Source organism: Vicugna pacos, chromosome 8, assembly GCF_048564905.1.
Source record: "Vicugna pacos chromosome 8, VicPac4, whole genome shotgun sequence".
Taxonomy (NCBI): domain Eukaryota; kingdom Metazoa; phylum Chordata; class Mammalia; order Artiodactyla; family Camelidae; genus Vicugna; species Vicugna pacos.
Window position 1 is genome coordinate 14556580 of NC_132994.1, and position 26006 is coordinate 14582585.

Consider the following 26006-nt stretch of genomic DNA (forward strand, 5'->3'; position numbering starts at 1 on the left):
CTTATTCAGCCTGGGTGAATAAATTAGGAACAGCAGGGAACAGACCAAATGACTCTGTGAATCTACTTTCAAAGGAACTTTATAATTTAACCCAACCCCCTCACTGCACAAAGAAACTGGGATCCACAGAGGTTATCTGGTGACGCCAGGATCACAGGTCCAGTGGCGGCAGATCTGAGACTAGAGTTTGCATGTCCGATGTCAGGGTGAGTGTGAGCCTTACCCTGCAAAGGGGAGAGGCTACCGGGGCTGCGCGGCTCCGAGGGAGGGAGGATGCTCGGTTCACACTGAAGGGCAGAGAGGTGAGCTACAGAGGTAACTAACACCTGGATCCTACCAAACATCCGAGAGCAAAAAGGAAAGATCACGGTAGAAGGAAAAAAAAACAACAACAGTAAAAGGAAAACTACAAACTTCCTGACAACGATTCAGTTTACTTTCTTCTTAGGGCACGTGCTACATACAGATTCATAAGAAAAAAGGAAGAAAGGAGAAAGATAAGCTATGTGAGCTAGTGACTAGGTGCTCATCATAATTAGAAGTTTTCCCTTCACATGTCTCACTTCAGTAGGAATTTAATCTGTTATCACTTACTTCTTACCTTGCTTCTTGAACACCTTCTTCAGACCCACTTTGGATGTCTGCCCTGATGCGGCTCCCTGGGCTCTCCTCGGAAGCTTCTGGGCTCTCACTGAGGAGTCTGAGGCTGACACTGAAGAAGCAGTACCATCCCCACCTGTGCTCCAGGCCTCCCCACGCCCACCTCAGGGGCAGAGCCACAGATCCTGAGGCCCAGAGACAGGGAGGGCCCTCCAGTCACACAGGAGCCTCAGGCCCTGCCAGGCCTTCTCTGCCCACCAGGCATGAAGGACTGAGGGGTTTAATTTGAAGATTCTACATTTTGGGGCTAAAAGTGCAAATAAGGCTTGCTCTGCTAATGAAAACCAGGCTATATTTTTCTATCATGAGTATGTATTTTCCTACAAAGTCAGGGAAGAAAAGTTAACTTGTTAAAAGCAAGAAGACAAGACAGAGACAGCATTATTGACTTTCTGAGCGATGCCTGTTTCTACTTCTCTCATTAAGGGCAAAGCCAGAGCCCCCCAGCCTGACCAGGCCCCCCACCTCAGCCCTGGGGCAGCAGCTTCTCAGCATAAAGTCCAGTAAAGGCCACAGAAGTCCTGGGAGGGATCCCACTTCGCCTACAAGCCCAACTCCTCAGTGGGGATAGAAACTTCTAAGGAGCAGGGCCTGCGGCAGGGAATCCGGGAATCTGGAAAGGGGGTTGGCAGACAGGAGGGAGCAGTGACCTGGGCTGGCTGAGCATCTGGGAGACTCCGGGCTCTCTGCCCAGCCCCCACCACACTGTCTGCAGAGTGTGGCAGGCGATACAGCAGAGTCCAGTGTACAAGGGGGCAGAGGATGGAGAATTCAGACTGGAGGACTGGAGGAAACTAAGGAGACCCGCTTATTTCTCCAGACCGCAGAAGGCCCTGCAGGGCAGAAAGGAAAGAAGATGGCAGCCTCCTCCTTTCACACCCAAATTGCTGAAGCTGTTCTCAGAAGTCGGCTTTGAGGAGAGAGACGGAAAATAGCCAGAGCAGTAATCACCACCTTTAAGACTGGTTCCCTAAATACAACGAGTGGCACTCACCTCCTGATTATTTCTGCCCACTGAGGACGCAGGCGGCAGCAGGAGAGAAAGAGGGCTGGCGGGCCTGGGGCCTGAGGGCGCCCACGCTGCACCCTCCCCAGTCTCCGGGAGGCGCACAGGGATCACCGCAAGGGCTGAGCAGAGGTGAGTGCCTGCTCATCTCAGTGCAGCTCTGGCTGCCTCCTGATTCCATGTGCAGTAACCCTTGGACATCCGGAATGGCTCTCAGCCTGCCTCCCTCCCTCCCATTCCCCTCTAATGACAGGACCCTTGTTTATAAGTCCCCAAGAGCGTTTGACAGTCCCTGGGAAGGGACTGTCTTCATGCCAGGGACGAAACGCAGCAAAGAGCAGAATACCACCAGTCACGGAGCCCCAGCATCTCCAGCGAGGCCAGTTTTATACTCAGATGTACTTCTGTGTGTATATGAGTAGACAGATAGACAGACAGACACTAACAAGAACTATTCTAAATTGTCAATATTGGTTATTTCTGGTGATTTGAATTCCTTTTACATTTTTCTGTATTTTCTAATTTTGTTTTCATCAAAGTGATTATCTTTTTATAATCAGTTTATAAAACATGGTCTTCAAAGATAATTATGGCTTTAATCCACCTAGACATGAACATGGTGTACAACAGTCAAGACTGTTTATACGGTGCAATGTCAAAAAGCAGATAGAGAAAACGTGGTACAGAGATAGGAACTTCACTCTCTTTTTCCTGCCACCCCTTTGTTGCTACTCATACGTAAAGTTTGCAGGCCTCTGCCTCCCAATTCTTGGAGCCACTGCAGATTTTACCCATCTAAAAAAAATTCTTGAGTTTACAGTTTTTTTTTTAAGAGTATTTGGCGGGGAGATTAGGTTTATTTGTTTGTCTATTTATTTAATGGGGCTTGAAGTAAGACCCATGCACGCTAAGCACATGCTCTACTACTGAGCTATACCCTCCCTCCAAAAAAGTTCTTAAGTTTAAACCACAACTTCAAACTTCCATACAATCAAAGCCTTTCACCTGACACGCCAACTAATGGCCAAATGACTAAACCAAATTTTTTTGTGTCATTTTGCTTGCTTCTCTGTTGATACAGATATTAACAAGCAGTGAAAAAGCTGGTTGAGAGAATTATTTGTAAAATTATTAATTACTGAACAATCGAGAAGCTGAATACGGCTGACCCTTGAACAACGTGGGGATTAATCTGCGTATAATTATTGCTGCCCCTTCCCCATATCTGCGGTTCCTTTCCATCAGCGCATTCAGCCAACCACCGACCGTGTAGTACTGTGGCATTTACTACTGAAAAATATCAGTGTATAACTGGAATCGTACAGTTCAGACCTCTGTTGTTCAAGGGTCAATCATACATGGTTTTACATCATGGAAATGGTGACACTTAGGTATCAGTGGGTTTCTTAAAGTTAAAATCAAACTACATACAAGTAACATAACTAGTGGAGAATACCTTCTCTGGAACAGTATATGGGACCCTTATTCACAGTGTTTCATCAGCTTCACCTCTCCGCACTGAATAGTGTGTGACTTCAAATTCCTCTAGGGCTGAGGAAATACCCCTGACCAGCCTTATCAGGTGGTAACACATAAGCTCTATAAAGCTCTTTTGTTTCTCCTTTTCTACATATTTTCACCGCATTATGCAACCACTTAGCAGATACATAAAAATTATAATCTCATGAAGTTCAACTTGTTTGCCAAGATCTGTAACACTTGAGAACATTACTCATACTGCTCCCATGGCTGAAGGTTGTGGTCCTCCAAAGGATGATATTAATAAAAGAGATACTGTTGCTGCCATATGGTAAAAATAAGATGTACAACACTCAGGGCTATTAAAGATCCATTTGGCGTTTTCTTTGATGCAACTGCCATGAGATGGAAAACATAATAGCCTCAGAACCGGAGGACCTAGGTTGGAAACACAGCCCTGCATTTTGGTAGTTCTGTGATCTTGCTTACATTATTTACTTTCTGCCCCTTTAAAATAGGGGTTATTGTGAGGATCTTTAAAAGAATAATGACTGTGAAAACACTGAAAATTATTCTAGAATACAGCAATCTACTGTGGCGGGGGGAGGGAAGATGCTTCAATTCTGCAGTTGTATGGAGGGAGGGGAAGACGCTTCAATTCTGGGCTTCTATGCCCTGGAAAATCCCACCCACACAGTTTGCCAGGCGTGGAGCAGCTGGGTGGAGCTGGAGTTAAGTAAGGTAAGGTGTGGGAATGGACAAAAAGAGGTTTCATGAGCTGGGGGCTCAAGGCGGGGAGCACTTCTGATCTCTCTGCTGACTAAATTTCCCAGGTAGACTCCTCCTGGGAATTCTCAGAGGGAGTAAAGCATCAGTTAGGAGACAGAGTTTAGCCAGATGGCTCAGTCTATTTTGTGTGTTTTTTGTGGGGGGAAGTCATTAGGTTTATTTATTTATTTATTTTAATGAAGGTACTGGGGATTGCACCCAGGACCTTGTGCGTGCTAAGCATGTGCTGTTCCACTGAACTACACCCTGCTCTCCCTCAGATGGTCAATCTATTCATGGAAGCCTTTGCTGTGTTATTACATGGCTACACCATGTTTAGAGTGGATGAGACCCAACTGAAATAGAACAGACAACAGGTGCAGACAGGGAGAGCAATGTTCAGGCAGGGGCCTGCAGGGCCTCCGGACGGATTCAGTGTGTACCATGAGGAGCCAAAGGCAGGTCTGGTTCCTGCTGTCCCATTCTGACCAAGGTGGCCCTGACCAGCAGGAGAACCATCTAGTCACTAAAGGGAGAGATGGTATCCTTTTGACCATCAATGGCTAACCCTACCACACTATTCCTTCTGGAGATAAACAGGACGGCCACAAAGGATGCACACTTGAGTACTCTGCCTCAGTCATGGTCATCCAAATCTTTCAAGATTGGACAGGCCTAGGTCTCCCCATCTGTGTTCTGAGAGCACTAATCCCATAAAATGCCCCTAGAAAAAAGTCTTCTTGATACCAAGTACATTTGGGAAATAATGCTTCCCAAATATTTACTATATTCTTCAACTAGGAGGGTCGCATTGCCCCTTATACACATGAAAGGCCCTGAATAGTTTTGAAGCTAAAAAACAAAACAAAACAAAACAAAACAAAACAAAACAAAACAAAACTTTGTTTAACCACACTTATTTTAAAAGGTAGCATTAGCTGGTGGTTAAGAATGGGGCAGGGGCTGTTTCTGGAGCCAAGCTTTGTACCCTCTGTTCCTCCACTTACTAGTTGTGTGAGCACAGGCAAGTTCAACCCTCTGGCTCAGTTTCTGTACCTGTGAAACTGGAATAATAATATACTGTCCCCGTAGTGGTAAAAATGAAATGAGCTAAAAAAAAAAGTACAAATCATTGACAACAGGGCCTGAAATACAAAAAGCACTGAATAAATATTAGCTATTATCATCTGCATTATTATTATCTGACGGTTAATATCTGATTGTTCTCTATAATAGCTATTTATAGCCTAAGGAACCTGTGTCCCATAGAATAGGGGAGGGAAACAGGGAAAATCACATGTAGCACAAAAAGCCTAAGACAGGAATCAGAATTTCAGTCCCCAAATCAACTTAGCCCTCCTAGGTCTGTACCTTATTAATAAAAACAAGGTCATTAGAAGAGTTGATCCTTCCAGCTACAAAAGTCCAGGAAGCTAAGAGAGAGGCATAGTACCACTGAAACCAGCAGTCCCTACCCAGTCCTGGATCCAACCTGGGTGCCTTTAAGGTTCTACTGTCCAGACACCTTTTCAGATTTAAAGTTGCTATTGCAGGACTTTGGGCTGAGATGCTGGCTGCTGCTCAGCAAGAAGGATGTGGAAACCGCCTTCCGCCCGCTCCCTGCAGAGTTCTGAAGCCCTGGCCCGGAATCAGAGCAGCAGCAGTCCCGGCGGTGGCAGCTGCAACCTCCCCACTCTAGATTTCATCAGCACACCCAGCCCCCTCTGCCTCGGGGTCTGGCACCAAAGCCTCATTCCTGTTTCCCCTCCTGTGGTCTCCAGTGCCCAGAGGGCAGACCCGCATACTGGTCACTGCTGGCGCTGGAACTTGCCAACTCCGGCCAAGGGCTGAGCTCTTCTTCCGTCTTTCTCTTTTGTACAAAGCCCCAGGCGGTAATTTCAGATACGCATCAGTGCTCAACCTTGTTGACATATCTCAAATCTGGACTTGCCCTCTTGAGTCCACCCTGTCCCAGCAGGGAGAAAGCTGCTGCTCCTGCCCCTATGTGTCTACTGCTCACGCCTGAGCTCAGTCTTTCAGAATTCTCCAGAATGTCGGCTGGCCACACCAGCCTGCTTTTCACTTGTGATGTCATCCATCACCCATCTATAGCCAGCCATCTAATAATTATCAAGTGCTTCCTACATCACTAGGTCCTAAGTTCTAGTGATGCAACACTGAGCGCAAACATTCTCCCTGGTCTCGTGCAACACACGTTTTAGGAGAGGCAGAAAGATAAACAAGCATATGAACAAACATCACTTTAAATAGTGAAAAATGCTATGAAGAAAATAAAACAAGGTTAAGGTTATAGAGTAATGGGGATGGGGAGAGGGGAATTCAGTGACGGGGCTTAGTTTCAGCCTCTTGGGCGAGGGGACATCTAAGCTGAGACCTGAAGGACAAGAGGACCCAGCCATGCCAAGCGGTGGTCCAGAGTGTTCTTCTGGAAGCAGAGAGAAGGGCCAGTGCACAGACCTTCCAGCCAGGACCTGCTCGTGATGGGGAGCAGGAAAAAAGGCAAGCGTGGCTGGACCAGAGGGCTGCAACCACTGTAGTACATGCTTAGCGATACAACAGTGATTCTCAACCAAATCCTACATTCCTGTTTGCTCATAATCATACCAGGGATATTAAGGTACTGTAACAGAGCAGAAGTGAAAATTGTAACAAACCCACCAAAAGAGATCCCTGCTAACCTGAAGGAAATGTTATCCTGTAATTTAAGAAGTCAGAATTTCACATATGTTAATAGCTCTAATTAATAAGATAAACCCTTCCTTTGGGATTTGGCAGTGAAAACAGCTCAAGCAGGAGTGCCATATGAATCCTCAGAAACCTAAAATAACATTTTTGCAGAAAAGGAAGCATTGCTCACAGTGACTGACTCGGCCGGGAAAGTTGGAGAACTGGAAATGTAAAGATGGTATCTTTACCAAGTGTCATTCTACTATTTTACAGCTCTTGCCAACATAGCTCTTTAAAAAAATGTGCACTAAAGTGAGTTTGCAATTGAAAAACTAAGCCCCCACTACAGGCAAAATTAGCAGCTCCCTTCCTTGCCACTGTAATTAAAGATGAAGTAAGTGTTGCAAAGATGAAAAAGCAGAGCACCTTGTTCTCATCCTGCTGGACATCCTCCCCTTTTCACCCATCCTTTATCTTGGAGTGAAGACCTGCATAGGGAAGTCAATTCCTAGTGTGTTCCTGATAAGAAGGCATCTTTCCAGGGGCAGCAGCAGGGGACAAATTCTTTTTAGCAGTCATTGTTCATGAACCTGGGCCAAGTGTCTCTGTCCCTTTGAAACTGGGAAAGTGTAACTGCTCCTAAGAATCATACTCAGCAAATGGGCTGAAACAGATGGAGCACAGTCATGAAGAGAGAGGGACATCCCGTAATTAATATCCAGCTCTCAGCGCTCCTGTGATGAAAGGAGCCAACAGCAGTGGCACCAAGAGCAGCCGGGCTTCTGTGCCTATGGGTTTAAGCTGGATTCCCTGTCTCCTGGAGAAGAAATACAGATTGCACCTCCTCTCAAATCCCCCACACCCAGTCTAGATTACTCTTTTACCTTTCATCGCTTTAAGACCTGCGTGGAGGCTACTCTGTAATAAGTATTAGCCTCCATTTGTATCACACCTGGATGATCATTCTGTCTTCCCCGAAATACTGTAAAATCCTCCAAGTCAAAGTCCTCTCTTTTGCTTCCCACTTATCCACCATATAAAAACTTCAAACAGCGTATGAGGGAATGAAATAAAAAATAACTGTCTTCCAGCCTCCCTCCCCAAAGATAACCATTGTTAATTTTCTCGCATCTCCCTTCATAAATGCTTGTGGGCATGTTCAAACTTTTGTGTTATTCAATGTTCAATCCAGAGAGCAAAACGTAGAAGCAATATGGACTGATTCTGAATCAGCTCCCATTGCAGTACACAAATAATTACAAATGACTACAAAGTAAGGGGTGTTGTGGCTATTCCAAAGTAGATACGACCACTCAGTCCACCTCCCAGGACCTCAGTGACCACTGCATCTGGGGAGCAGATGCAGTCATCCCGGCACACACCTGGTGAGTCCAGCTCTGGCTCTAATCTGCTGGGTGTTCCCTGGCCACCTGACTCCACCTCTCTGGATCTCAGTTTCCTCTCCTACAAAAGGAGAAGGTGTTCTCTATGGTCCTTGAATCCAGGACCGTGAAGTTGATAATCGAGTAATGATAAACTCAGTACCCCACAGCCAAGGTCTGCAGTGTGTGTCAGGAAGAAGGTCACAGAGATGATCACTGCAGCAGACTACCAGGAGGAGAGCGATGCAGGTCATGACGGAGCAAGTTCTTGGGGTTGTCTGTCTGACCAAATTCCAGAGCTATAATTCATAGGAAAATCCACATGCCTTGTTTTACCACAGAGTCGCACCAAGCAACACATGCCGATTCTGGAGTTATCTTAGGACACACCAGCAACCCTTCAGAAGTAGAACCAGCCCACGTTCACTCGTTTCTCACCAGCCTCAGGGCTTTGGAATGTTTTCCCATTGCCAAGAGTCACAGATGTTCAGGAACATTCAGTGGCTATAGGGTCACAACTTAAGTGACGAGTTAACACCTGAATTCTCACATGCAACCTCAGTGACACGTAGCTGCCTACGAGGGAAGGGGGCTTCTTGCTGGTCAGCCCACATACGCTGTTCTGTTCTGTTGTGACCACGTGCTTTACCAGGAGTAGAGATAAACACCCAGAGGAGGGAGACGGTGGTGAGGGAGGGACCAGCGAGAGAGGGAAAGGTGCCGAGGGTACGTAGGACATGATCACTGTTAACACATCCATTTGGCAATGTGACTGCAAGCTAAAAGCAGCAAACACACTAATGACGGTGGAAGATCTTTGTCCTAGGGCAAAGCTGGGAAAAGGAAAGAGTCTTTGCTAAATATTCCTGCCTTTTCTCTCAGAGGCAGGAAAGACGGAGGTTAAGAGCAGAAACCTTGGAGTCAGAGAGACGTAGGTTCAGCTACCACTAGACAATGACCCAATCAATTTTGAGCCTCCGTTTGTCCATTTATTTAAGAAGAGACAGACAAGGCAATATATGCATTGTGCTTATTATCATTATCGTGTGGAACTGTGGATTTCCATGGGCTACTTCCTGTGAAAGATAGGATCCTTAAAACACAATTATGGGTAAAACTGTGAAGTCGCACCCTGGTAAAGGAGCCATTCCTTACCTGGAAAGAATTCATACAGCGGAGGGACTGAGGCAGCGCAGCGTTGCTCCTTGATAATATCAACAGCAGCTCCAAGCAGGTTGCAGAGGGCAGGGTCAGACAGTGGACGCTGATGTCACTTTCCCATGAGCTGGCAAGCCTGAAACACACCGAGATGTGCAATTTCAGCTTTGCATCTGGTCATGATTATTTCAAAAATCTGACGTGAGAAGAAAACGTTCAGTTGTGGGAGAAAAAAAAGGAATTTAAAAAACCCAATAAAACACCTTAAAACATATACATATATATATATTTGCCTTTCTATATACTTCTCTCTGTGAAGGTACGTTTAACAAAACCAGTGGTGAATTCTGGAAGTTTAGAGAGCCTCAGTGGTTGAGGGCACAGTGGATTTTAACACCTCACATGACAAGGCGCAGCAGATGGTTTAGTTGTGGGGTCCATCCGCTTACTCGGGCTGATTCATTTCCGACACGTGGCGGGGAGTTAGCTCCTCTTTCAAGCATTCGCCTACCAGCTGGAATGAAACAGGACACTGTCCATCGTCCCAAAAAATGGCCTACTTTCAGCAAGCTGCACGGTTGAGTGCCTTTTCCGGGTTTTAAAAATTATTGTTTTATATTTAATGACTATGTTAGTCTTTCTGCTTTTAATAACGATATTCTCGATATTTCTCTGGACTGGAAATACAAATCTTGCTGTCTTTGGTAAAAGTCAAGTCATACTAATTAGCAGGGGCTTCATGTTCTTCCTCCCCTCCACCTTCCTTGTGCCCCTACAACCCAGTTACTTTCCATTCCTTGAACTGCGTTACACGACATAACCCTGTGTCTCGCTCACACAGTCTTCTCGGCCTAGAAGGCTGTTACCCTTTCCGGTGAACTTCTGTTTATCCTACAAGACCCACTTTGGTATCATTTTCTTGGAGACATCCTGCTGGTTCTTATGAGAATTAACTACTTGCTTAATATAACACTTACTAGCACCCTCCTTGTATTCTTATTTAGGCTGTGTCTACACCGCTGACTCATCCTAGATCAGACCTGAGCAACCAGGGCCTGTGGATTCCTCTAACTTTGCAGCTAGCATGGAAATGAAGATTAGACTAGTGGTGGTGTTTCTCTGTCACACCCAGGTATTCACTTTTTATGGGCTAGAAGAAATATCTATTTTTTTCGCTTATATTTGTATGATCCATAAACAATTTAAGTTTTCAGAATTTATACCACCTACCCAGTGCCCACAATAGGGATGTCTAAAGCTATCTTCATCCTGAAATTTTTTTTAACATTTTTCATTGATTTATAATCATTTTACAATGTTGTGTCAAATTCCAATGTAGAGCACAATTTTTCAGCTACACATGAACATATATATATTCATTGTCACATTTTTTTCTCTGTGAGCTACCATAAGATCTTATATATATTTCCCTGTGCTATACAGTATAATCTTGTTTATCTATTCTACAATTTTGAAATCCCAGTCTCTCTCTTCCCACCCCCTGCCCCCTTGGCAACCATAAGTTTGTATTCTATGTCTGTGAGTCTATTTCTGTTTCGTATTTATGCTTCGTTTGTTTGTTTGTTTTTAGATTCCACATATGAGTGATCTCATGTGGTATTTTTCCTTCTCTTTCTGGCTTACTTCACTTAGAATGACATTCTCCAGGAGCATCCATGTTGCTGCAAATGGCGTTATGTTGTCGGTTTTTATGGCTGAGTAGTATTCCATTGTATAAATATACCACTTCTTCTTTATCCAGTCACCTGTTGATGGACATTTAGGTTGTTTCCATGTCTTGGCTATTGTAAATAGTGCTGCTATGAACATTGGGGTGCATGTATCTTTTTGAATTAGAGTTCCCTCTGGATATATGCCCAGGAGTGGGATTCCTGGGTCATATGGTAAGTCTATTCCTAGTCTTTTGAGGAATCTCCACACTGTTTTCCACAGTGGCTGCACCAAACTGCATTCCCAACAGCAGTGAAGGAGTTGTTTTCTCCCCAGCCTCTCCAGCATTTGTCATTTGTGGATTTTTGAATCTGAAATTTTTTTTTAAGTGTACTGAGAAGGTTTTTGCTTTTTCTGAATTGTATCTCTTGTCTCAGCGAGTGTCACTGGATACTGTCCTGGAGCGTGAATGTCCCCTGGGAGCTCATTTGTTAATCCCCCAAACCTCAAGGGGCTCATCATGCCACAGACCATCAGTACGGGGTGTCCCAAGGTAAAAGGACCACGGCACCTGGGCTGGAGCCACTGGAGCTCATAATTAAGGATCCTGCCAATCAGAGAGTATCTTCAAGGCATGTTCACTTTTCATCATTTTCTACTCCTCTTTTGGCAGGAACTATATTTGCAAGAGAAAGGGGAAATGGTGAATTAAACAAATTACTTTTAGGACAGAGTTGTCTTAGTTTGTGGCTATAACCTGCTCTCTGTATGGTATGCTTAAATTTCACAAATTTGGGGTCATAGGTTTCTTCTGACTATCATCTCACCCTCATCCAGACAGGGGCCAGGCACTCTATTTATGGTCACTGTCTCTAGTCCAAGAGCAGCCCTGAAAGGCAGGCATGATCATCCCATTTTAAAGTTGAGGAAACCAAAGGTTAAAGAGGTTAATTGATGGCCCAACAGCACACAGCTAGTGGGTGATAGGACCAGGATTCACTCAGCCCGAATTCAAAGCCTGCTCTCTACCCACTGTACTACACTGATGGCTGAGAACACTGTAGGTAACATTACCCTATCCAAGCAAGCCACAAGTGGGACCTTAGCAACAGAATCTGCCAATGCCTCCTCCTTCTATATGCTAACTCTTTAGCTTGTAAAAGATACAGTTATGAGTATCTTCATTTTCTGTACCAAGTTATTTTATCCTTCTTAAGCTGCCACTTTATTACATATATATTCTAAAACTTGAACAAGAAAAGTGGTAAGATGGATATGGGAAAATACTCATATGTCATGGTAAGTGAAAATAATTACATGGTGAGAAAAAAAATTTGAAGGCAACACAATAAATATAATAACGTATTTATTAGAGGAATAACCTATGTTTTACGTTTTCTTCTTTATGCTTTCTTATGCTCCAAGTGTTATTTTTTATAATAGAAACAAATTAATGTTACAATGTCAATGTGATTTATTGTGTAGACAAAAGAATGTATGTCTACTTAAAGGTATCAACATGCTAATAAGTGGCTAAGGTGGGATCTATCAAAAAGGACCCTGAAATAGAGAATAAAATACTGCTGTGTCACTCACCAGCAAGTGATCTTGGACAAGCCAAGTTTCCTCATCAGATCTTGGAGTTTACACATAGCCTATCAAACCACCAAGATTTACACAAAAGGACACTCATAATACTGATGATAATCAAAGTCACAAAGAAAAAATCAATTAGTTATACATGTTAGTCATTCATGTTTCTATATAATTGCAGTTACGTGCATGTTATGTGAATCCAAAATTGGCATTTTAAACCTAATCTTGAAATATTCTGTGATTTAATGATTTTTATCCCTCCTGAAGCTTAGAAAGGTGAAAAATGTTGTCCTGATCACATAGTCAGTGATAGAAAAGAAATGTGTGCATGTTCCTCTCTACCTAAATCTCATACTTTTTTTGCTATAGCATAAACAAGGTAAAGCATACTCAATTTTTTAAAATAAATTCTATTAAAACAAACTGAGGACCCAAGGGCAAATAATAAGATAAATTTCAGATATAATAGAACATTTCATTTTTTAATAATCTGAATAGCCTTATTTTTGAAGTCAGACAATCCAGCTGGACCTAATATGACTCAAATTCCTCGTACTCATCCTGTCTTCTCTTTTCCCACAGTATACATTTCATGGGTCCCAGCACATATTTTTTCAATGTTAAGATTTACAGATTTTCTCTGTAATTTTAACTGCATAAAATATTGCTTTAATCATATGAAACATCCATATACGTGGACAAGGAGAGAAAGTAATACATGAAAAATGAAAGCAGTTGTTTTGGAAAGTTAGAACTACAGATAAATTTTCCCCCAAACTTCAGTTAATGTTTTCACTTTTTTTTTTAATTTAGGAAGAAAGAAATAAAGAAAATAGAGCAGGAAGGAAAGAAGGAGAAAATTCATTTTATCTTAAAATTACCAAATTGATTATGTGTTATTTAGGGCTTGTACTGTTTAAGCCAGAAGTGATGTTTGAGACTATCCACTCATGGCTCAAATATTAATACAAATTTCTGTTAATGATATAAACATTTTAAGAAACAGAATCATAGCAATCCAGAATCTGGATTATTTTCTTGTATTTCCTATAAAGACATCATAGATCTAAATTGTATTAGACCTAAATCAGTAATCGTCCCCTATAAAATCAACAAGATACTTCAAATGAAATAAGGAACTAACCATCAATTGAAACCTTTTCTGTAGTTTTTAACTGGGAGAAGAAAAGCTTTCCTAGGAGACCAGAGCTGTCAGCCAGATGACCTTAGTCTAAGAGACCAAATGCAAGCAGAGGACACAGCATCCTTATTTCTAAACTTCTGCTTTGACAAAATTCCCTAGAGAAGCAACTATGGCCTATCTATTTTTAAAGAGGCAACAAGAAGTCATCTTCCATCACTTCTACCAAGAATGGTGAAATTGAGAATGAATCAAACACAAATCAATATTAAAAAAGAACTTGAGAAAAGGTGATACAGACTTCCAGGAAACAGAGGTCTAATGTAACAAAGGCAAAAAAGACAAATTGAGATGACATAACAACTCTCCCAGAAGTTACAATTATATCAAGAGCCTAATACAGTATAAAAGAGCTCAACATGAAAATAAATTATGACATTTCTAATGATATCACTTCTAATTATGAAGTTTCTGGCAGGCATGTTCATAGGGTCAGTTCTCTTCTTTAGTGATAATGATAATGCCAGTTCTATGTTCTTAACAGCTGGTATCTTGCAATAATACAAGCATTTATAAAAACAGAAACAGACTCACAGACATAGAAACAAACTTATGGTTAACAGCGGGGAAAGGGGGTTGAAAGGAATAAACTGGGAATTCAAGATTTGCAGATACTGAGTGCTATATAAACAACAAATTTCTCCTGCATAGCACAGTGAACTATATTCAATAACTTGTAATAAGCTATAATGAAAAATAATATGAAAAGAAATACATGTATATGTATGACTGAAACATTATGCTGTACACCAGAAACTGACACAACATTGTAAACTACTGAACTTCAATTAAATTTTTTTTTAATTTTTAAATAAAAAAAAGAAAAAAAATCTAAGAAACTACAACAAACCCATACACCATAGGGTTATTTATTTTTGAATAGTATTGTTAAACAAAACATTTAGAAAAAATTTTTAAAGATTTCTTAAAGAGAAGATATCCTTGTTCACATTTTCCCGCATTCCATTACCAGAGGAAAGTGGTCAAAAAAGTGACTGAGAAGTGCATTTTCAATCCTTTAATCACTTTCCCGAGTAACTAAAGTCAAGGTATGATGGTTGGGATGTAATAAATTAGATCCACCCTGACAACATTCTCATAAGTAAACCTCTTACTGGGCCTCACTAGCTCCCCTGTCCATCAGGGGCCAACTCAGCCAGCACTTCCATCAATCGACACTATCCACTCTGTCCCACAGTTTCAGTCCTTTCAAATGTGGATGTACAAGTGTTTCTGATACATAAAGTACAAAGCAAGGGTTTAAAACTTCTTCTGTTATTTCCTAGCCCTGGTATATAACAAATAGGTTTTCTTCATTTTTCAATTCAAGTTGGTTGGCTATGACTGTGTTGAGATGTCCACTGAAACCATGTGGGGGGGGGGGGTCTCAGCAGAAAAGAGAGATGTGATCTATGGGAGGTCTATCAGCCCCTGGCTTCGGAATGGGTGTATCCTGGTGGTCTGCACCATCCAACCCTCTCCTCCCCTGCCTTTATTAAATACCATCATCTTCATGTACCTGGCCACTCTCATATCTCTTCCCAAGTCCAATTTCAGATGGCCTTCTCTTGAAAGGCCAGACACCCTTCCTTCACGAGAGGGCAGTTGGCAATGGTACACAGCTCATTCAGATGAATTGGGCCTGGCCCAAATTGGTAACCTAGTTATGAGCAACTGGATTGCATAACCCTAAATCACAAGTGGTTCTCTCTGACTCATCCAAAGACAAATCTCAAAGACTAAAAATTCTGCCCCTTCATGAGGAGAGATGAGAATCCAAATGACAGGATCACTGACTTATTCAGTGTCCTTGATTTTAGAAAATGTCCTCATGAAGACTTCAGACCTTCTGTGAAGAAGTCACATGTCAATGTCACCCTGGCTGCCACGCCCATTTCAGGTAAGGTAAGAGAATCCATTTCCAAGTTATCTTGTCCTTTCTCTAAACTTAAATTCAATTCCCCTGTAACAACTTGATTCTTCTGTAGCTTACTAAAATGAATATAAACAATAAGATGTACTAGGTCAAGCCATATCATCTCCTAAATTTTATATCTGTCATCTATCCCTTAGCTGACCCTAAAGAGATGTGATTATAGAAACTGGTAAGTATTCTCCAAAGTTCTATTCGTAGGTTTTATGGGTTAATAAGTATCCCCTAGATCAGTGTCTTAAGTCAAAAAGGGAAATATTTAATTAAATTTTTCCAAGGCAGAATTAAATCTTGTTAAATGAAAGCATTTGGAATGTAAGGGGAATTTCATCGAAATGTCCAACAGTCACAATTTTTTAAAATTATTAAATATATAGCTTCTCTTTCCTTGCCACCATACCCTAGAAATGAGCTATCTCTGATAACAGGCTTTCACGATTCTACATTTTGTTCATTTTTGAGAGACTCCTCTCAATATTTAGTATCCAAAGTGTGAGAAAGACACTTAAAATGTGGGTAATCATCACTGGATAGTGTATGTGTATGTAACTGGGGTGGGAGTGGGGCATTAAATATGGGATATTTAAGAAATCAGTATTCTCGAAAAGTTTTAAAGTTATTCTCAGAAACTGGTAAAAGGCAGTTAAGCACCTGAATTTACCAGCGTTAGTTGAGCTAGAAAAGCTAAGTTATCTTTTTTTTTTTAACAGCAATACATCCCACTGTGAATATAAAAATATTGCCATCCTCTGAACAAATTTATATTGTAATGAGAAATTATTTGTGACTGTTAAAATGAGGAAACCTTGAATTTTTTAGCCTAGGAAATAGGAAGAAAGCAACACAATGTTTCTTGATGGTCCAACTAAAAAAAAAGCTCATATTCAATTTTTTTTTAAATAACAAAAATATTTCATTTATAACCAAAGTACTTTTGTTAAATTATTGATACAAACATTCAAAATATATAAATTGCTTGCTTTAGTTAGTTAAATGTACTTTTTTTCAGTGAAAGTATATTTTTGATACCTAATTCATCTCTTATTATACTTTTGATATCTAAGTTCATCTCTTGTTAACATCTCAAACATCATCTTCTGTTCTGCATTCTGATTACTTACAACACTGGGTTTTAGAAATAAGAAAAATAAGTCACTACTTCAAAATATGAAAGACCCCAAAGTCAAGATCTAAATGATGACTGTAGATCTATACTGACATGGAAAGACAGTCACAAAGTTTTGACAAGTTATAAAAAAAAGCACAAGCAAAATAAAGAACAATATATACAGCTAAAATTAATTTATATAAAATTTAATCTTCTAATCACATCTTTCTGTGTATATGTAAATAAAGAGATATATACAAGGAAGAGAGCCAAAATGTTAATTGCAGTTTCCTGTGGAGGCTGAAATTATAAGAATTCTCCTTGCTCTCTTATACTATAGTTTCCTGTATTGTTTCAAATGTTTCCAGTGAATATGACTATTTCAGTGATCATATAAAAAGTCAAGCCATTTTCATTTTGAAAATATATGAAAGGAAACCTATCTTTGAATGTTTAAAATGTTAACATTATATAAAGTAAAATTAGTTTTTTTTTTTTGCAAGAAATCAACCAAATCATCTTAACAAGTACTTTAAATCTTAAATTTACTGGAAACTAATGTAATCAGTAGTATTTTCCATGAAAAAAGGTTCTTGAGAAGGCAAATTTGGAATTCAAGATTTTCATCACTGTCAGTGTCACTCAAGTTGTTCTAGATATTAAAAACATGTTGCTTACAAACTGACAAATTTGGTGGCTGCTATTAATAGCATTCTTTGCTTAGGTAACAAAGAATACAAAATATATATACAAATGACTGGTGACTTGAGGTGACCTGAGCAGGTATATTATCTATTATTAGGAGATGATAGAGATGCTAATAAAACTAGGGAGGCTTCTTTTTTAAAAGTGCAAGGGAAAAAAAGCTTGCATCCCAAGAACATAGGCAAAATTATTTCAGGTAATTTCCATGAACTTGGAACAAGGTAAAAAGCCCATGTTACCTGCTTCTGTACTTTGCTAAAATAAACCAGGAGTGTGGCTTCTTTGGAAAGTCAGAGATCAACCTAGAATTCAACCTAGTGTCCGCTCATCCTCTGTTCTGTCCAATAAAATAATGATAACAGCCAATCTGCCTGCTGCTACTATCCTATTAAGTCATGTAACCTCAGCAGAGCCAGCTTAAGTCTCATCAGACCAAACAGCTGTTTTAGCAGTTGGGTTTCTCCCAAATTAAAATACTCTATTCCTGCCAGTGCCTACCAACTCAACTGTTAAAACAGCTGCTCAAGTTGAAGAGCGAAAGCCAAGTGCACATACACTCTTCCTCCCATTTGCAACTGCAAATTTGAGATTCTTTCAGAAAAGAAGCTCTTAAACTTAAGTTCATCTTGACATTTCCCAAACTGTTTGTTTTTATGCTTGCGCTGCCTCTACCTCCGGCCTTCAGCCAACACTTGTGCCAGCATCATTTCTCTTGGTGTTTGCCCTTTGTCTCCTTCCTCCTTTGCACCATCACTGCCAGCTGGTAGTTCTGTACTTCCCTCCTTAGAAATACCATCTGCGTGCTTTCCACTCTGGCTCTTCTCTTTACTGTCTCAGAACCAACTTCACTTCCTGTGAAACAGAGGTGGAGACTCAGAAGTTCCCAGATTCCACTAAGTGATGTGTTACCTCCGATGACTTAGATTAGTACTGTTTAGGTTAACTGTTGAAGTAAGACCCTTAAAAACAACCCAAAAATGCTCATTGGCTGAAAGTTTTCATTTTTGGTCATTTCATACACATCTTCAAAATTGTCCATTTATTTGGTCACCGTGATCTCAGTCAGATGTGTCTGGTGTCCAATTTTTATACACATTCTGTAGCATAGAAATTCACCATTCACCAATAATTCACTATTCATCAAGAATCATTATCAACAGGAAGTAGTTTTACCTGTCCATCCATCTCTCTACCCCATCTTTTTTTGTCCATGCACTCATCCATTTATCCATCCACCTTCTCTTAAAAATTTCTGCCAGCTGGACTGGACACATCCAAGCTAAATTGACTCTGATAAGCTCTTACAGTCTGCAAGAGCTCTTGACCCTGATTTTGTAACACGTGCTTTCTCCCCTCAAAATGCCCTCACTCCCAGAAATTGCACTGCATCACAGATTATTTGAAATCCTAGCTCCCAGGGTCTGAGAATAGATTTACTGCAGGACCCAGACTCATCATACCAGAACATACCTACAAAGAAGCTGAACATATTTCAAGATTCCAAAATTGTTCCTGCAGCAGTTTCAGCTCTTCCGCTGGGTTATATAGAGTGATTCTGGCACAATGATCTTAGAAACAACCTCTCTCCTACCGCCCACTTCTCAGCAGGGGAGGGCAGAAGCCAAAGATATACTTCAACAAGTGCAGACACCGTAAAGGAAAAGTGCTCATAGACCTTGCACCAGGCAACACCGTCCTGGGGCAACTTGACTCCAACAGAGACACCAGAGCGCTCTGTGAAACAGGACTCTTAGGCTGGAAGTCATTTTAATCAGTCATGTCAAACCCTAAATCAGCAGCAATAGTAGAGCTAAATTTTTTTAATTAAAGGAGGCTTTGAAATGCTGGTCCTGCTATCACCGCCCCATTACCATAATGTCAGTGCTGAAGACACTAGCCCCAAAGTTTCTTTACTTTATTTTTGAGTCAGTCTGCAGAACGGTATTCATTCTTCCGGCTTACAGTATTGTTAGGATCAGTTTTGCTTTACAGCGCTAAACATAGAAAAGTTTTCATTTTTAATAAGAGCTTAGATAAATAACCCTAAATCCCAAAGGGCCTCGTTAAAGCAGCCTCATAAAAGTTTTACACTTGCATATGAGTTTGAAAAAAAAAATGTCTACCTAGCAGTTTGAGCTCCCGCTGACTTCTCTAGCCTTGGGGAAGTTATTGTTGAAATTCATGTGTCTTGCTATTTCAGATGATTTAAAGTGGTCTATTATGATAAATCACCATGAAATACACCAAATGAAAGACACTGTTCAAACAAAAATCTCAATTTTAAATACACAAAACACACACAATGCACTCATCCGTACGTTTAAATAGCATTAAGGTTCTGATACATTAAATGTCTAACCACAGATTTTATCCTCAGAGCCTAGAATGCAAAAACGTATTTTGTACTAGGTGATCTATTTTCCCTTTCTTTTTTTAGGAGGTCATTTCAACACATTTTGACTCTACTCTGGAGAATTAAAGTCTATGCAGGAAAGTTCCAACAAAATTGGAAACTAAATCAGTTGGAATAACAAGAACATAGGTAGTGGGCAATGTTAACATTTTATCACCTCCCTTACAAGACCTGGGAAGATTAAGACTGACACAGTATATATTTAAAAAGTGAGAGAATGACTGGAAACAGAACAGAACCTCATACGTCCAAATAATGAAATACCAGAAACAGCTTTTTAAAAATGCCCTGGTACCTAGCACATCATCTTGCAATATGTTAAGTGCTTAATAAATATTTGCTAAATAAACTTTTAAAAATCATTTTCTGCCATTTTTATTCCATTACAGGACTATCATCATTAGTACTTCTCAGACCGTGAAATTAGTGATCAGGAATCTTTACCCAACTCTGACAGCTTGTTAGACTCAAGGACAAAACCTCAAGAGAAGAAACCTGAGAGGAGTGAAGCCCCTCTGCAATATTCCTAACATGAAACTGTATGGTCTTTGCTTGAGAATCTCCAGTAACAGGGAGACTCACTGCAAGGGAATTTTTTTTTAATTCTTATTTTTCATTGAAGTGTACTTGATTTAAAATGTTAGTTTCAGGTGTACGGCAAAGCAATTCCGTTATACACATACATCTATATTTTTCAGTTTATTTTTGATTACGGCTCATTATAAGAAATTGAATATATTTACCTGTGTTGTACAGTAGGTCCATGTTTTTTATCTATTTTATATGTAGTAGTGTGTATCTGTAGAAGTTCTTTAAATTGAGGGAAATCTACTCCTCATAACTGGAGCCCTTCAGAAAATAGCTGACAACATCTAACACTTTCTCCTGACCTTTCTCTAAGCTAAACATTACCCGTTTCCTTATATCATATGGATGAGTCTCATTTTTCAACTTAGGGACCATTTACTAAAATAGCCCTACCACAGTCTTCATTTTCAGTGCAGAATGAAAATTTGCATAGTATCTTTTATCAGACTCTCACATATATCAGCTCATTTAGTCTCCATGGTAACATTATAAAATGGGATTTTATTATACCCATTTTACAGACAAGTAAACTTAAGTTCAAGAGGTTAAAAAACATGCACATGGTCTCACAGAAGAATCAGCACTCAAACTGAGCTCCTCTGATTTCCAAGGGTTTTCCATTATGCTTCTGAACCTCAGTCCTTTCAGCTGTAAAATAGGGGTAATATTTTCCCTTTAAACTTCAAAGGTTTCTTGTGAATATCAAATGAGATAACACATGAAAAAAAAGCATAAAAGGCAGGTTTTTATCACTAAGATCCTTCATATGTAGATAAACTCTTTTTCAAGTATTTAACTTATGAATGGGAGAAGTCCAAGTCAGAGGTGATGTGAATGTTACTGTTCTTTGCTTCCAGAATTCAAAGCATATGGCAAGTAAATGATCCATGAGTATTAAAAGACTAAGTCCTATAAAGATGTAAAAAAGTCACTTATATTTTGGAGTTTTGAATTGAATTAAGAAAGCATTTTCCTAACAGCTCAATATCAAATAACAAGCAGCCCAATCAGAAACTGGGTAGAAGACCAGAGCAGACATTTCTCCAAAAAGACATACAGATAGTTAATAGACACATGCAAAGATGCTCAATATAGCTATTTATTACAGAAGCACCTCACACCTGTCAGAATGGCTATCATTAAAAACTCTACGAATGACAAATGTTGGAGAGGATGTGGAGAAAAGGGAACCCTTGTACTCTGTTGGTGGGAATGTAAATTGGGGCAACCATTATGGAAAACAGTATGGAGGTCCTGCAAAAAACTAAAACTAGAACTACCATATGATCCAGCAACTTCACTCCTGGGTATATATCCAGAAAGAACAAAAATACTAATTTGAAAAGATACATGCACCCCAATGTTCATAGCAGCGCTATTTACAATAGCCAAGAAATGGAGGCAACCTAAGTGCCCATCAACAGATGAACGGATAAAGAAGATACAGAGTGTGTATGTGTGTGTGTGTGTGTGTGTGTGTGTGTGTGTGTGTAGTGTCTGTCTGTCTGTCTAATGGAATATTACCCAGCCACAAAAAAATGAAAACCTGCCATTTGCAGCAACATGGATAGACCTAGAGAATATTATACTAAGTGAAATTACTCGGACAGAGAAAGACAAATTCTGTATGATATCACTTATACATGGAATCTAAAAAAATAATACAAATGAATGTCTTTGCAAAACAGAAACAGACTCACAAGTATAAAAAACAAACTTGCAGTTACCAAAGGGGAGAAGGAAGAAGGGAGAGGTAAATTAGGGGATGGGATTAATAGATAGAAATTACCATGTATAAAACAGATAAGAAGCAAAGATATATTGTACAGCACAGGGAATTATAACCATTATCTTGTAATAACTTATAGTACAGTCCACAAAAATACTGAATCACTATGCTGTATACCTGAGAATAATTTAAATTGTAAATCAAATAGACTTCATTGAAAAAAAAAAAGAGAGAGAAAGCATTGTCCTGGAAAAGGATTTAATTTTTGCCTTTACTGGACACTTAGTACTCTGTCAGTTTTTTAGATTATATTATATTATGAATTCATAGATTTTTGTGGACTGAACTGGAAGCCTATTTGATGTTTACAACATTAATTCCATGAGAAACAACCTTCTAGGTGTAAGGAATTGTCTTAGAAAGAAGCTTTTGGAATACACCCATTTATAGGTAAGAAGAGCCTTTTCCCCCTTTCTTTTGTTAAGGCCTATTCATGGTTTCCTAAGGCTTGAGAGGATATTTTAAAATATTATTTTATTCTCATTTTTCAAGCAGAATAAAGCAGTAGTGCAGATTCTAGATCTAGCTGAAGAAGGGAGAGCTGATTTTCAACTCAAGTACAACTCACCACGTGCTAGTGCACGAACTCCGTGTTAAGACCGTGACTTCCTTCATTTAGTGATTGTTTGCTAGAAGGATGCATTGGTAAACAAATAGGCAGAAGCCTATGATAAACTACCTCTGTTTCTCAATGAAAATCATTTAACCCAAATTTTTAAAAAATGTTTTATCAAAACTTTGAAAGATACACAAAAGCAGAGAGAATAGAGTAATTAACAGCCATGTCCCCATCATCCAGCTTCAATGTTATCAACCCATGGCTAATTTTGTTTCAGCAATGTTCCCCGCCAAATACTCTCAACCACTGGATTTTTTTTAAAAAGCAAATTCCACAAATGCTACCATATTATCTGTAAATACTTCAATATGTACTCTAAGAGCTAGGGATTCATTACTCATTGAAAACTACTATAACCATAATATTATCATACCTAAAAAAGCTAAGAATAACTCTTCAATCTCATCACATGTCCTCAAGTATTTTAAGATATTTTTTAAATTTTTTACATTGAGATCTACTTATAGTCCAGATATTACAACTGTTTGATAAGTCATGTTTCTTTTAATCAACAGATTCTCCTGTCTGTTTTTTGTTTGTTTGTTTTTTTCCTTTGCTAGGCTTTTGTTGAAGAAACCAGGATATTTGTCTTATAGTTTCCCAGCTTGGATTTTGCTGATTACAGCCTGACTGTATGATTTACCATGTTTCTGTCTCTTGAATTTCCTGTAAGCTGAGAGTTGGATCTAGAGACTTGGCCAGGTTTGATGCTTTAGGGAAGATCACGTCATAAGTAGGGTCAAGAGGCATATAGTCAACACCTCCCCCCACCAAATGTCTTTCTTCTGTTGATGTTAGCAAACATAGATGATCATTTCCAAGTTCCATTATTTCATGATGGGTCAGGAAATGGTGATATCCCAATTCTATGGTTTCTTTTTCATCTAGTGGCTGAAATCTTTCTAGTGAAAGAAACGTTCCCCCATCATCCATTTGGTTACATTGAGGTACAGAGAGAAAAGGCAAAATAAATGCTAGGTTTTTGCTCCCTTTATCTTCCCATTTTCAAAGCATCAAGATGGTTTACTAGCATCTTCTAAAGGTAATGACTACTGAAATTTCTTTAGGATTTTTTTTTTCCTATCACTATGAACTCATGGATCTAAACATATTCATTGTTTTATTCTTACTTTTAAGCTATTGTCCTGATTGATTCTCAAACTGACCAGTATTTAGCTAGTGGAGCCTAATTAAGTTGTCTCCTGAGTCCTTTTATCTGATAACTTCCTTACTCTGCTCCATCAAAGAGGAAATGCATGTGTAATTCTGTCACATTCTCCTGTGTAAAGATTGCACCATTCTGCATTCCAGCATTGTATGAGATTTCCCATTTCTCCACAGTTTCAGCAGTAGAATATGTTGCCAAACTTTTGGAATTTTGCCAATCTAATAAAACTCAGGAGAGTTTTATTTTGCATTTCCTTTACCAGGAGTGATACTGAACAACCTTTTTATATGTTGAAGAGCTCTTTGCATTTGTTTTCCTATGAAATATGTATAAATATCTGTAGTCCATTTTTCTATATGGTTATTTATTAGCCTTCTCTGTGGATTTTCATACATAAAGGTTGTTAGTCTTTGTGGTTTAATTTACAGAGTTTTCATAGTTATTCTTTTTATAATTTATGATACTTCTTTATTGTGCAAAAGTTTTTTTCAATGTAATCAAACCCATCATTCTTTCTCCTTATTGCTTCTAGATTTTGAGTCATAGAAAAATTTTCTTCACTCCAAGGTGATGGAAGAACTCATATATATTTTCTTTTTGTACTTATGTGGTTTCCTTTTTTTCTTTTTTTAAAAATGTCTTCTCTTTTAAAAAACTTTTTATGCCTTTCTTTGGGGGGGAGGTAATTAGGTTTGTTTATTTTAATGGAAGTCCTAGGGATTGAACCCAGGACCTTATGCATGCTATGTATGTACTCTAGCACTGAGCTACAAGCTCTCCACGGTTTCTTTTTTTAAAACCACTGATCCATTTGAAATATATCCTAGCTCAGGATGTGAAGATTAAACTTTTATCTTTTTCCTTGTATCTAGCCCATTATCCCAACACTATTATAAATTCTACATTTCCTCACTGATTGAAGAGGTCATCTTTATTACATACTTTATTTCCATTTAAGATCAGGTCTTTTTCTATTGAATTCCCATGGTCTGTCTATTTATCAGTCAGTACCATACTATTTTAATTATAGTAGCTTAATGTACTTTAATAGCTGGTAGGGCTAGTCTCCTCCTCATTTCAGGGTGTTTCTCACTATTTTCATTTATTTCCAGGTGAATTTTATAATCAGCTTGTCTGGCTGAAAACAAAACAAAATCTGATGAGCTTTTTTTAATTGAGTTTCATTTTATTGGGTTTATATATTAATTTAGGGATAACTGGAGCTTGAAAAGGTTATCATAATAATTACTTAAATTATGTCATATATATTTCCATTTGTTTAAGACAATTTTTGTAGTCTCTTTTAAGAGTGTTTTACAATTTTTTTCGTATAACTTTTGGACATTTCTTGTTAAGTTTATGTATTTTCTCTCTCTTGCTATTATAAATGGAATATTCCTTTCCATAATATATTCCAAGTGATTTCTGATTATATATTAAAAAACAATAACCTTTACATAACTTACTAATTCAAAAAATTATTTTACTGTCTGTAGCAGTTTTTTCATGGATAGTTTTGGATTTTCCCGATATATAATCATATCACCCTCAAAAAATTTTTATTTCTTCCTTTCTAATTCTTACGCCTATAATTGCTTTCTCTTGTTTAACTGTATTAGCTAATGTCTTCAACAGAATGTTAAAGAGTAAAAGTTTTGAAATAAGTTAAAGCCCATGCTCAATCACACTAGTAATTAGGAAAATACTATTTACAAGAATAAATTATCAAATTGGCAAAATTAAAAAGTGTTAACCATGATGTGAAGCAATAGGAATTCTTATGATGCTAGTGTGGGAGTAAATCTCTATAGCTACTTTGGACAGCTATTTGGAATTAGCTGATAATATTGAAGATGTACTCTAAGACCTAGTCATTCCACTTCTTAGTGTAAATAAAAGCTCATGTATATCAAGAAGCAATATGAATAAGAATGCTCAAGGCTGCATTACTTGTAATGGAAAAAAATGAAAACAACTTAAATGTCTACTGAAAGAACAACAGATGAATGAGTTGTGGTACAGTCTAACAAAGGAATATTTTACCACAATTAAAATGCATGAATAAACTGTCAGT

The 26006-nt window shown here is 39.1% G+C and overlaps 1 protein-coding gene across 4 annotated transcripts in view; it reads right to left on the reverse strand.

The window, feature by feature from the left end:
• UBE3D (ubiquitin protein ligase E3D) overlaps positions 1-26006 on the reverse strand; it is a 605228-nt gene that overhangs the window by 517832 nt on the left and 61390 nt on the right. For all 4 annotated transcript variants that reach the window (XR_012074809.1, XR_012074808.1, XM_015251440.3 and 1 more), the window contains exon 9: positions 9139-9277. Coding sequence is in view for 2 of the 4 variants with exons in the window: in XM_015251440.3 (XP_015106926.2) it covers positions 9139-9277 (139 nt within the window). In the remaining 2 variants the exon portion in view is untranslated. The remainder of the gene's footprint in view (positions 1-9138; positions 9278-26006) is intronic.